The sequence below is a fragment of the Neolamprologus multifasciatus genome, chromosome 7, assembly GCF_963576455.1.
Source record: "Neolamprologus multifasciatus chromosome 7, fNeoMul1.2, whole genome shotgun sequence".
NCBI classification, from domain to species: domain Eukaryota; kingdom Metazoa; phylum Chordata; class Actinopteri; order Cichliformes; family Cichlidae; genus Neolamprologus; species Neolamprologus multifasciatus.
The window spans coordinates 38680277-38694089 of NC_140445.1; the positions used below are offsets into that span (position 1 = coordinate 38680277).

The 13813-nt window shown below is 40.8% G+C and overlaps 1 protein-coding gene and 1 pseudogene across 2 annotated transcripts in view; one reads left to right on the forward strand and one right to left on the reverse strand.

Annotated features, from left to right (window-relative positions):
- The window catches only part of LOC146514816 (scavenger receptor cysteine-rich type 1 protein M160-like), a 238201-nt pseudogene that overhangs the window by 98252 nt on the left and 126136 nt on the right, over window positions 1–13813 (forward strand). The gene's annotated exons all lie outside the window — the stretch shown is intronic.
- Window positions 8507–10788, reverse strand: LOC146514821 (E3 SUMO-protein ligase ZBED1-like). Its single transcript, XM_085168113.1, has 3 exons — window positions 9549–10788; window positions 9110–9260; window positions 8507–9001 (listed from the first exon to the last, which is right to left on the reverse strand). Exons 1-3 carry the CDS (start codon window positions 10493–10495, stop codon window positions 8555–8557), a joined length of 1545 nt encoding a protein of 514 aa, XP_085024239.1. The 5' UTR covers window positions 10496–10788; the 3' UTR covers window positions 8507–8554.

A 13813-nucleotide genomic window follows, 5' to 3' on the forward strand; every position in this document is an offset into this window, starting at 1 on the left:
CCGTGACAATTAAGGGTGAGTCAGCATGGTGCCCTCTCAGCAGTCATGTGTATATTCACTGCTGTATTAAAGAAGATGTGCACACGCTGAATTAGCTGGATGGATTTGAGAATGGATTCAGTAGATTTGGTTAGGAAGGTTTCTGACTTAGTGAAGTGACTCTGAAGTGTGTGTTTGAATTCTCTAAATACTAAAAGAAGGTTGCCTGGAGAAGTCAAAGCTCAGTGTGGGAGTTCTGGGTTCTGCAGCAGGGGGCGCTGCTGCTCTGTTTGTGTGCAGCATTGAAGGCGCTGCTGTCATTTCTTTAGGACAGCGGTCCCCAACCCCGGGGCCTCGGACCGGTACCGGTCCGTGAGTCGTTTGGTACCGGGCCGCGAGAGTTGAGGCTCAGGTGTGAAATGTATGGTTTTTATCAGTTTTCAGCGTTATTTTGTTATCATTTTTATTGTTAACTCGGTTTTCCTGGGTATTTTCACGTGTGTTATGAATAAATCTTTTTTTTGGTACCGGTACTAGTTTTATTTTGTTGTATTTTTCCGCTACACCTTAAAGGCCGGTCCGTGAAAATATTGTCGGCATAAACCGGTCCGTGGCCATATCAGACCATATCAATCAGCACATTTCCTTTGTTAGAAAATAATAACAGATTATTTATTTTATTTTTTGTTTTAAATCTTCTTTAAAAAAAGGAACAGTAATATCATCACCTTCACCTGCTGCACCATTAAAAGTGATGAATATGACTGCAGCTGTAATTAGAAACAACAATAGATTTGACACTTGTTTCTCATAGAGCCCTGATCGATGTCAGCAGACTGCAACACAGTGGAAAACATTCACTTCAAAGGACTTCCAGAAAATGGAATCAAGAGTGAGGAAGAGTGAATGGAGCAGAGAACTTCCTCCTACGTTTTCAAACATTTTAAAGACACTTCCTGACTCTGCATCTTCATTCATCAAAACGTTTAAAAGGATGTTGATGATAAAAATAATAAAATAAGAAATGAATAAAATGAAAACAGACAGGGTGAATGAAAAGAAGGATGGTTTTGAATCTGTCATCGCGCAAAGATCTAAAGACTGAAAACAGGGAGCTGAGCATTAACCTGCAGTCAGTGGGCTCCTTGTCAGGATCACAGTTTCGTGCTTCACCTTGAGCTGCTGGAGCTGTTGAGTTTAAACAAAGTGGATCAGTCAGACTGTCCACGTGTTCACCTGCAAAGCGATTTCAGTCTTTTTTCTTTTTTTTAAACAAAGTTACTTATATCACTGTGCACATGAAAGCACACACATAAAAACCCAAAATGATTTGAAGTGCTGTGAAGAGCAGGCCAAAAAAGCTAGCTATATAACCCTAACCACAAAGAAATGCTGGCCAATCAAAAGCCTTCAAACAATGACTTCAAAAAAGGTTTCCGATCATCTTCACGTTGGCTGAATTTCTGCTTTCAGCAATTTAAAACGCATTTCCGTCAATGATGTGACGTGTAAAACTGTCCAAGTTCAGGGGCTGCATCCTTTGAAGGAACTGGCCTACTTGAAGATTCTTCATTATGCTAACATCTGTTCTACTGGATATTTTTAGTGACATAAAAACCCAGTACTTATATTTAAAAGTTTATTTTTGGACCGCTTAGACTGTCTGCCATTTTTCCCCAAAACATTCTTCAGCCTTCGATTCGCAATGAATCCTGGGATAGGGTGGGCCACAAAGGATACGCCAGACCCCTCCTTCAAATCTGGGGAAAAGGAGGACGCATTTGTGGGCCGCATTTGGAGCAGCCTTCAAATTTTGGACAGCCTTTGCTGTTGTCAGGTCATGAAAATGTCATTCTTTAAAACAATGATTCAAAAAAATAAACCCTGCATAATTCTAAACAGGAGTATTTATTATATGACGGTATCAATTCAATTCAATTTTATTTATATATAGCGCCAAATCACAACAACAGTCGCCTCAAGGCGCTTTATATTGTACAGTAGATATATCAGGTATGATTGACATGTTCAGCAGAAATCAAGAAAGAAAAATGTTCAGATTATTAAAGACTAACTGTGAGCAGCGAACCTCAGCAAAAATAACATGAATGAGGTTTTCAGCTGTTTAGTAACTCAGTTTATACATGAAATAATAATGTGAGAAAAAAGCTGCTGTTTTTGTGATGACCTCACAGCTTTTCAGGTTTTCGAAGCGCTGAATAAACAAACTCAGATCCCGAATGTCTCACAGACTTTCTGTGAGTTCACGGTCATGTTTTACGCGTTGTTAAACAAAAAAAGCTGCCAGTCGTTTAAAAAAAAAAAAAATCAATTAACTCAATAATAAAGACTTCAATAAAAGACTCGATGTGTTTTCGTTCTAATGCCCCCATCTGGGTTAATTATGACCAATCACATCCGCCCATTTCATACTGACAGATATCTAATCAACCTGAGTAAACACATTCCTCAGCAGAGGATGAAACTTTTTTTTAGCTTTACTCTTTATAATAATAATAATAATAATGATATTAATTTATTACTGCCACAGTCTGAGGGTGTGCTTACACTGAGGTGTCAGAGAGAGTAAAACTGAGAACCGTTAGAAATAAATCTTATGTATATGAGGATGTGTTTATTTTGCTTTCTGTGCGTAGCAGGAATAATCCTTCAGTTTCCGCCCATACAGCAGAAAAAAAAAACGGATGATGAGAGTTACAACTCAAACTTTCTGCATGTTTTTTATGTTTGAAACCACGGACATGTGACCACTGTCCATAGGCACACGGTCACGTGACCACCGTGTTTTGAACCACACTTCTGAGCTGTGTTTCGAAACGTCCGCCCTTCGGAAGTTCTGCTGAGTGTTGAAACGTCAGTGTCGACCATCTTATTCTCAGTTAAGGTGTTTAAAACCAAAAAACAGAGAAAAAGCTGCGATTACCTAAAACACCTGTGTACCTGTGCAGGAGCCTTTTTTTTTTTTCCTGATGCAGGGCGCCTGCTGCTGTGATGGACATTAACTGACCTGTAAGTGAAACTTCCTGTCTCTAGCTTGGATCTGAACACTAAATCTTTAATTCATATGTATTAAACTACATTTTCTATGATAGCCGGGCAGAGCTGTGGCAGTGTGGAAATGAAATCATTAATATGAAACATCAAATCAAAATTCAAACTGAAACTTCGCTGCAAAGCATTTTGTTTCTTTTGAAGTGAAGCAGCATTAAGAAATCCTCACATCCTGTTGCAGAGGACAGAGTGAAAGAGCAGCTCAGGGTGGAGGTGATGAAGTAGGAGCATAATCAGTTCAGTTCAGTTTCAGTTTTCAGTTTTATTTGTCATATGCAAGTTAGCACAGGGTCAACATTGCAATGAAATGTGTTTGACGAGCAGCAGTCACTCAGCAGCATGGTACAGTAGGAGAAAATATAATATAATAAAATAAAATAAAATATAAAAATATAAAAATAGTAAGGAGCTAAATATTAGAGAGACATGGTAAAAGAGAAAAGATGACTAAATATATATGTATCTATAAATATAAATATATGTACACTAGTGATTAAATAAGAAAATCTTGAAAAGAAATATGACGGGAGGGCAGATGGGATATTGCACAGGAATGAGCAGCACAAAATTACAGTATTGCACTTTTTAAATATAAATATCAATGACAATAAAGTGAAGTGACCAGTGCAGATTATACAGAGTACTTGTGAAGCTGCAGGTAGCTTCTGAGTGCTGTGTTGTGTGTGTTTAAGTGTTGTGGTTGAGGTGTCGTATGGCTTGATGGTAGAAACTGTTTTTAAGTCTTGTAGTCCGAGCAGACAGACTCCTGTAACGTCTGCCAGATGGTAACAAGGAGAACAGCTGATGTGCTGGGTGGCTGTGGTCCTTGATGATGCTGTGTGCTTTACGGAGGCATCGCTGGAGGTAAATGTCCTGAATGGCAGGAAGCCTCGTGCCAGTGATGTGCTCTGCTGTCTTCACCACCCTCTGTAGTGATTTACGGCTGCTGGCAGAGCAGCTTCCGTACCAAACTGTAATGCAGCTCGTCAGCAAGCTCTCAATTGCACACCTGTAAAAATTTGAGGTGATGTTGGCGTTCATGCTAAACTTCCTCAGCCTCCTCAGGAAGTAAAGCCGCTGGCGAGCTTTCCTGATAGCAGTGTCTGTGTGAAGGGTTCAGGAGAAGTCCTCGGTGATGTTGACTCCAAGGAACTTGAAGCTGCTGACCCTTTCGACTGAAACTTAAGTAATCTCATAAAGTGATTGTAGTCCACCATGTGTAACAGGTATAAAACTGTGCAGGACATAAGAATTCACACAGAGAAGTGTGCAGACAAGTTTCAAGGGGACAATGCAAAGCAAACGTAGCCTATGTTTTACCCGATGGGTACAATGTTGCTGTTGACATGTTGCTGCTGTTCCTGCTAGTGCTGGAGGGCAGGGCTGTGTTGATTTGAGACTGTAGACTGTAAAAAGTCCACAGGAGAAATGGTCGCTGATTAAACAAGTGTTATGAAATAATAATAAAATGCAAAGATTGGTGACAGCGCTTGGAACCATAAGGCAACAAAACTGTGAGAAATAAACTAGGCTCCTCCTGTGAATCACTCTTTGGCTGTGTCCCAATTTAGGGTTGCACGCTTGAAGTACGTGCACTACGCGTACTACGTACGGCGCGTACTATAAGTACGAGAAGTGCGGAAGTGAGAGGCTAGCCCTTCGTTGGGCTGTTCAGGTTGCCTAGCAACCATGATACTAACCGCGAGAAACGTTACATACAGCATTGTTTGACAGAAATGAAGGAGAAAACTGTTTTGTCATGACATCACTTTGATTAGTTGAGTATCTGAGGCTGAGGTCACGGGACTGTAAAACATGATTGTTGGGCTTCATTTCTGTATTGAGCAGTCATTTAAGATTAGTTAGTAAATAACAATTAGCTAATGTTGTTCATGAGACTAAAATCATCTCACTGTGGTAATGTAAATATAATTTGGCCAATATTATATTATTGTCAGATTATTATGATACACACACACACACACATATATATATATATATATATATGCTAGCTTGCAAGGCATACATGGAACGCCATAACCAAGTGGCCGGCATAGTGTACAGGAACATCTGTGCCGAGTATAACCTGGAAGTCCCGAGGTCAAAATGGGAAATGCCCCCAAGGGTGGTGGAGAATGACCGAGCTAAGATCCTGTGGGACTTCCAGATACAGACGGACAAAATGGTGGTGGCTAACCAACTGGACATAGTGGTAGTAGACAAACAGAAGAAGACGGCCATAGTGATCGATGTAGCGGTTCCGAATGACAGCAATATCAGGAAGAAGAAACACGAGAAGCTGGAGAAATACCAAGGGCTCAGAGAAGAGCTCGAGAGGATGTGGAGGGTGAAGGTATCGGTGGTCCCCGTGGTAATCGGAGCACTAGGTGCGGTGACTCCCAAGCTAGGCGAGTGGCTCCAGCAGGTCCCGGGAATAATATCGGAGATCTCTGTCCAGAAGAGCGCAGTCCTGGGAACAGCTAAGATACTGCGCAGGACCCTCAAGCTCCCAGGCCTCTGGTAGAGGACCCGAGCTTGAAGGATAAACCGCCCGCAGGGGCGTGCTGGGTGTTTTTTATATAGGCTTTAAAACCAAGTTAACGCTGTAAGTACAAACATCACTAATGTCACATAACTTTGCCGACATGTGGCCAACAGCAATGTTTTAATGTTCTTCGTTATTAAACGTTCGCACATAAATAAGTGACGTCATATTCAGTACTTACTTTTGACAGTTCACTCTTCGGCCGCTCCCTTCTGCCATATTTTGCGGCAAAATTATCCACACCCACCGCCGCGCTATGAATTGTGGGATATATGGGACCACGAAGCGTGCACCGGACCACGCTTGATATTTGGGGAAATCGATGGCATTTGAAGTACACTTCGAATTGGGACAGCCGTCGTCGCGTGGCGGTGACGTAATCGCACTTGAAATGCGTACTTCAAGCGTGCAGACCCTGAATTGGGACACAGCATGTGTCTCTCTTCCTCCATCTCCTCATCTCAGTTATCACTCTCCACTCACTGTGAATCTGAGAAAAAGGCACAATTTGCTATTGCATCCATCTATTATTTAATTATCCACACTTAAAAACTCTTCCACTTAATCCACAAGAAAGTAATGATAGAAAATGTTGTAGAACCAAAACATTGCAATTGTGTTTATTATTGTTTTTTATACTGGAATAACTCTGCAATGCAAAAACTATTACATATGTTATTTCTACCTGTGCTCTTTATATTCCAGCTGGTGAGGGATCCACTGCCTTTAGCAGCCTCACACAGCTGCTAAACATGTCCTCTAAGGACAAGTCTGGACACATTGTCCTTACAGTACATATGTGGACAATGTTATATCATGAGTAAAAACAACAAATCTATATACATAAAGTAATACATAAAAGTATTTATGATGATTCAATTTGTTTGACTATCCACTCTGTGCAGGCAGAAAGCTTATTAAATGTTTAAATTGTAGAGATACACTATTGTTGCTGCTGTAAAATAAGCATATTGTCCTATTTGAAATATAAATCTAATATAATCTGTTTCTTGATGTATTTTCTTTAAAATACAGTGTTTAAAAAATAAATAAATCCATAATTATGTGGATATGCATATTAAATATTTTTAGTGAAATATAAGCCCTCCAGAAAAGCAAGGAAACGCCCTGGAAGTTACTTTAAAACTAAATATCTTCCCTAAAACAGTGGACAGCGCTACAGACCCATGACACCCTTACCCAGTGAGCTAGCAGCTATGACCAGCACTACTTGTGCAGTTACTTAAAGGACAGGTAATGTTTGTCGCGCTGTTACACACACAGCACGCTCATTTGTTTCAGTTCATCATTTGCCACAAGCCAGCTTACCACTCTTGTGTGCTATAGACTACAGTGTACGCTGTACACCCTACTTACTGGTTTTTGTTGCATCAGTCTGCGTCTCCCAACTAACTGTTTCTCCTACTGCTCTGCACCGCCCAGACGGCAAAAAATGTGCGTACTCTTTGAGAGCTCTTTCCCGGTAGGTAACCAGTGCCGTCAAGGGCGATCATTGGTTAATGGCAGTCATGTGACTGATGGACTCGGATCCTTTAGCAAAATGTGATTAATAGTTAAATATTATTGTTGAGGGGCACAGGCAGGACTCCACACGCACACACACTTTAAAAAATAAAATAAAATAAATAAATAAACATTTACCTCAAGAAAAGGGCACTTGGGGCACCCATCAGGAAAGGGGCAGGTGATCAACCCCCTTCCACTCCCTCCTCTGCATGTGCCTGGATATACTGCATTATCATAAGCAGCCCATTAAATGTGTGAACAGCATCAGTGAAATTAGTTTTCCTGATTCCAGTCAGATGTCCTGATGTGTTCATACAGTTTCCCCCTGCCGCTTCACTTCCATTGGTTCAAAGGTCAAACATTCAGTGTATTACTTTTGCATTTTTTCATTTTTTTCCTAGGTAAATCTGTGAGGGATTTTTACTGTGATCCTCAGAGTTTCACTGGTTCATTTCTTTATTTTTTATTAGATACTGCATCGGGAGTAGGGATGGGTACCGGTATCCGGTGCCATGATGGCACCGGTTCTGACATAAACGGTAGTAACCAGACCGAAAAGCAGCGCACATTTCGGTGCTTTATTTCGGTGCTTTTTTTCCTGAGCTGTGATACACTTTCTTCTTCCTTACATTTGTATTGGCGGTTGGCAAACAACTGAAAGGTACATTACCGCCACCAACTGGTATGGAATGATACACTTTAGATTCTAGCCAATCATTTTACGTTTCCGAGGATAGTAGGCGGGTCCAGGTACGTACGTTCTTTTAGAGCAGAGCTACAAATTAAAAATGCCCAAGGCGAAGCGGTCAGAAGTAGGGCTGGGTATCGTCACTGATTTCTAGAATCGATTCAATTCCGATTCACAAGGTCCTGAATCGATTCGATCCACGATTCGATTCAATTCGATTCGATTCGATTCAATCCAATCCAATCCGATTTTGAATCAGTCCGAAATATTATTATATGAACCATAATATATATAAAATTATGATAATTCACCTTGTATATGTACTGTCAAAAGAACCCTCTAAGCCTTGTGAATGAATTATATAAATTTCAAAATTAAGAACAGATACTAAAGCAGTTACAATAATGTAATTTTTAATTAACATTAGTATATATTTATTTTCATACATACATTTCAAGTGGATCAGGGATCCAGTGCAAATAGAACATATCTTTTGTAAACATCAGTAAAACCTCAGAGAAATAGTTTTGCTGTTAGTGTCTCACACAGCTTTTCTGAAATCCACTATTGTGTTTTGGAGACACACAGGATAACACAGCGTGTACAAGTGAACTGACAGAAACTGACCGATCAGAAAATGAAAAACTGCCTTTTAAAATACTTCAAAAAATGAAAAAATACTGAACAGTATTGTAAAACCTCTGTGAAACTCATGCAATTTAGCCTCATTTATAACTACCCTCTCACTTCTTTGAGACTGTAAGGTTTTTCTGCAAGAAGAGAAGCTGGTCTACATGTTGTGGAGTCAGGCAGCTCCTTTGTGCAGTAACAATGTCACCAGCAGTTGAAAACACTCGTTCAGAAGGAACACTGGTCCCAGGTATGGAAAGATACTGCTTTGCTTGTAGAGCCAAAAGAGGATACTCCCTTTCATGGTCCCTCCACCAGATCAAAGGATCCTCAGAAAGTGCAACAGGCTCAACGTCCCTGTATCGATTCACTTCTTCCTTTGTCTTCTGAGTTGGTGTTTTCTGTGGTGCTGTGGTTTTTGTTGAGTAGGCTGGCCCAAGGAGAAAAATTAATGCAGAGTCCTTTGACCTCTTAATTGGAGGGGCATAATCCACTTCATCAACACCACCAAGAGAGATGTCAGGGACAGTTTCCTCAGATGTGTCACCATCAGACTGTCGCTGTAGAAAAATGAAAACTTAATTAATAAAGAAATTACTATTTATATTCTAACTCGAGTAGTGCAAAAAAAAACCCAATATTTTTTTGTTTTTGTTTCTGTAACTCACATTAGCTGTGTCCACGTTCTCCAAACCTCCTGCTTTCAACACCAACTGAGAGAATGTGTTGTTACAGGTCTCTTTGGACAAGAATGGCAGGGCCTTAAAGCAAGGATCTAATGCTGATGCAATGTACAGCTTGTCCTTTAGGGCCACATATCTTGAAAAGAGATTTTGCACATTTAACTCAGTTTATTATGTTGGATATTCATGTGCATGTTACATACACTCATGCAAGATCAGAAACATTAATATACAACTTTGTTTCCATAATTTATATATAAACATCTATAGATAGATAGATATAAAATCAAAAGGCCTGTTACTCGACAAGAGGGCATAACTAACATTTTTATATTTTTTTCACTATAGTAAGAATTTTCATGTAATACATGCATCCATACAGTTACACTCATTCACTGCATATACACACAATTCATAAACATACCTTGACTTCAGGTTGTCGTATACAGCAGTCTTGAGGTCTTTAATCAGTGAGGAGTCGTGAAAGACACTGATCATCTTCTCCAGCAGTTGTGCATGCGGAGGTGCAATGATGGAAAGGGTCGGGGACTTTTCTTCAGACATAACCAGTGTGGCTGCTTTCAGCGGCTTCAAAGCTTTCACTATATCTTCTCCATCAGTTATGTCAGCCTCTGTAAGACTACAGAGATTACTGTCACTTCTCCTCACTTCAGGTGAGAGTAGAGCTGCAGAGATTGCTGTTTGTTGCTCCGGGAAGCGTTCCAGCATCTCCAACGTGCTGTTCCATCTGGTCACCCCATCAGTCACCAGCTTATGGGCAGGTAGATTCAGTATCTTTTGCTTCTCTTTAAGCTTGCGACTTGCAACAGTGCTGCGATGAAAAAAGGATGCTATGTGTCTCACTCGGCCAAGCAGCTGAGCAACAGCTGGAACTTTCAGTCCTGCTTGTGAAGCTAAATTGAGTGTGTGGGCAAAACAACCAATGTGCAACCAGCCCGTTATTTCCACAGCTCGCACCATATTTGCAGCATTGTCAGTTACGATGACTGGATTTTTGTTTGTAAGCTCCCATTCTTCGATTGCTTTGAACATAATTTCAGATAAATTAACTGCTGTGTGGCTTGCTTCAGTGGTTCTTGTCTGTAAGACATGAGACACGAGTCTCCACTCCTGGTCGATATGGTGTGAGGTGATAGTCAGGTAGTTATCTGTTGCTCTGGATGTCCAGCTGTCACAGGTTATAGCGACTCTCTCTGCTGACTTGAGTGAGGCTGTAACATCGTGTTTCACTTTTTCATACATGTTTGGGATTACCACTTCACTCAAATGTTTGCGTGTTGGTAAAACATAGCGTGGTTCTAGCGTACTAATGAGGTTTTGGAAGCCATCATTTTCAACAACGCTGTACATGTATGTATATCTTTACATATGAAAGTTGCGACAGACTGGGTTATTTTTTGGGCACGTGGAGAAGTAGATGCCAACTTCACTGCAAATGCCTTTTCGAGTGAGCGTTGCTTGGTGTCGGCCGTTTTTGCTAGCGGGATATCTGGATGATGCCTCGTTAAATGATTTCTGAGATTTGTGGTATTTCCACAGTGCTTTACCTCCATTTTGCACATCTTACATACGGCTTTGCTTTTGTCCGGCTCTTCACTGTCTTCACAGTTCTTAAATCCAAAGTGTTGCCAGACATCTGCCTTTAGGCTTGGTGGCACATTCCCAGGAGTAGCCATGATGGTTCATGCGTCCAGGTCACTTAACTCTCGCGTGACTTCCTCATGTTAACCGCTTGCAAGTTTCATACGCGGCAAACTACATATATATATATAAAAAATCGATTTCAGGATTTAATGAATCGATATCGTTTTATTCCAGTTAGAATCGATTTTAATCGATGAATCGATTTTTTAAACCCACCCCTAGTCAGAAGTCTGGCTGGCAGCAAAAGATGCAAACTCAGTAGCCTGCAACAAGTGCTTTAAGCTTATACTGTGATACTGTCAAAGGAGGTAACACCTCAAATCCAATGAAACACCTGTCTATGCATAGCGGGTTTTTTTAAAGCCGAGAAATGCGCCGTATTTGATAGCTTGCTGCGAGACCTCACACCATGCACATCTACTGCGGGTGTGGTGCCTGTTTTCGGACCCAGAGTTAGCAACATGCCCCAAAAACCCGAAGAGTAGAGTCCTGGCCCCTAGCCCTGCCAGTGTAGCAGAAATGATGACGGATGATGATGGCAGCAGCAGCCGTTCTTCTCTGCGTGAGTAGCTTAATGTTGTTCATGTGTAATTTACGCTGAGTAGGCTAACCACTTTATTATATTAATGCAGTAAGGTGAACTAGCAAACATCATCATAGCTACATGCGGCTGTCTTCTTGTTTGATGGCAGATACTCCCTTCACCCTGGCCAAAAAGGCTAAAATGACCAAAGAAAAAGTGGAAAACAGCTAAACATGAGAGGTTTTTGGACAAAGTTTGTGTTTTTTCCATTGATTAAGAACTGCTTCCAGCCCAGAGTGATACCATATATGCCCCATAGCTGCAGAAAAGGCTAACATTGTTATCTTTTTACAAAAAAACAGCTGAACATGAGAGGTTTTTGGACCAATTTCGTGTTTTCCATTCTTTAAGCACCGGTTTGAGCACCGTTTAAGCACCGGCACCGTTTCAAAAGTACCGGTTTGGTACCGGTATCGGATAAAACCTAAACGATACCCATCCCTAATCGGGAGTGTCAGTATTGGTTTATATCAGTACGAGGTTTGTGACTCTTTAACATCTAATAAAAACATAACTGAACACTGGACCTCTCGATTGTGTTTGTGTTATTGGTGCACAATGTAATTATCTGACTAATATTATGGTTTGCCTTACAGTTAATTGTACTACCAATCAAGATGTCTGTTCTCCAGTTTTTAGGTGATAACTTAGTGTAAGTTTATGCAGTCATAAACATGGAAGGACTTTCACAGGCTAGGCAATAGCAACCTAACTACTATTAGGTGTCGGTCCAGGGTTCCTCCTGGTGCACAACACACGTGCATGTATTAATACCCTTACACTCAAATGTGATATTCATAATGGACAAACTGTGGCTGGCACAGAAGTCCGTCACTGGGGCGCTGTTGTTTGGTAATTGAGTACAAACAATAGTCACTACCCATTCCACAAACCAAAGACACAGGGGAAAAAAAATCCTTTGTCCACCAGGAAACCCCCAGTTTACAGGCACTGAGCCAGGGGGACACAAGAATGCCTGTCACTGCTTTCCACCTCTGACTGAGGGCATCTCTCTCTGTGAAGGTGAGATTCTATGTCCTAAGAGCTAGGTTCAACAGCTGGGGTCAGATCACCACGACCTCCATCTGTGACTGCCATCGAACACACTGCACCTACCAGTGGCAAAGCCCCCAAATAGACAGAGGGGACAATATTCTCTCTCTGGGAGAGAGAAGACAAAATTCAAGGATGTTCAGGGGTGGCATGTAAACACATCAGGATGGAAAAGAGGGGATGGAGGGGAAGTGGTGAATGCATCATGAGAAGCCTGAACCTATACAAGCATAACTACGTTTTGGTTCAGCTTTACATAATTCAGCTCTAACTATACATTTATCAAAAAAGAAAGTTTTAAGCCTAATCTCAAAAGTAGAGATAGTGTCTTTCTCTTGAATCCAAACTGGGAGCTGGTTCCACAGAAGAGGGGCCTGAAAACTGAAGACTCTGCCTCCCATTCTACATTTAAATACTCTAGGAACAACAAGTAAGCCTGCAGTCTGAGAGTGAAGTGTTCTGTTAGGATAATAAAGTACAGTGAAATCTTTAAGATAAGATGGGGCCTGAGTATTTAAGACACACTGTGCAGGAAGAATTTTAAAAACGTCCTGGTCAAAAATGACTTCAAAATTCCTCAGTGTTACTGGAGGCCAAGGTAATGCCACCCAGAGAAAGCATCTAATTAGTCACCATATTCCTGAGAGTCCTAAGGCCAATTTAGTTTATTCAGGCCTTGATGTCTTTAAGACAGGGGTGTTGCTAGGATCTTGAAAATTTGTGTGCTTAGTCCAGTCATGAAATCTTTTGGAGTTTCATTCAAATAACATTTCTTTAAGTTACTTAATATATCTAGCTTTGTTGGATTTAAACATGTAGCAAATAAACTCTCACATGATGTGAGAATATAATTAAACTGAAATTTTGAGTTTTAGGCTATTTGAGCTATATATGTTAGCTGGCATAATTATAGGTTATAAACAGCTGTTATTATTTAGCTGGCATGTTGTCAGCTGTCCAGAAACAAGAGGGTGGCATGTCTAATCCGCTGGCAATAAGTACCCACGACAGTATTGGGAATAAATCAGCATTTTTATGCCCAGTTCAGGAGATGAGGTTTGAGGTGAGGAGGATATCCAGATGCTAATCACATCTTTTTGAGACGGACATTGCTGTTCTGTACTCATGTTTTATGTTTGTGGCTAGAGACTGACAACATACACTATATTGCCAAAAGTATTTACTTGTCCGTCTTCAGATGTATATAACTTGAGTGGTATCCCATTCTTAATCCATAAAATCCAATATGATGCCGTCTCACCCTTTGCAGCTATAACTCTTCTGGGAAGGTTTTCCAGAAGGTTTAGGTGTGTTTATGGGAATTTTTGAAGCACATTAATGAGGACAGACACTAATGTTGAATGAGAAGCCCTGGCTCACAGTCTCCT

What these genes read in the sequence shown, in the direction of transcription:
- LOC146514821 (XM_085168113.1), bottom strand. Translation starts at nt 10,495, where the DNA reads ATGTACAGCGTTGTTGAAAATGATGGCTTCCAAAACCTCATTAGTACG. An exon ending in TACGACAACCTGAAGTCAAG is followed by an intron (nt 9,261 to 9,548) that starts GTATGTTTATGA and finishes TCTCTTTTCAAG; the next exon opens with ATATGTGGCCCTAAAGGACA. An exon ending in AGAACGTGGACACAGCTAAT is followed by an intron (nt 9,002 to 9,109) that starts GTGAGTTACAGA and finishes ATTTTTCTACAG; the next exon opens with CGACAGTCTGATGGTGACAC.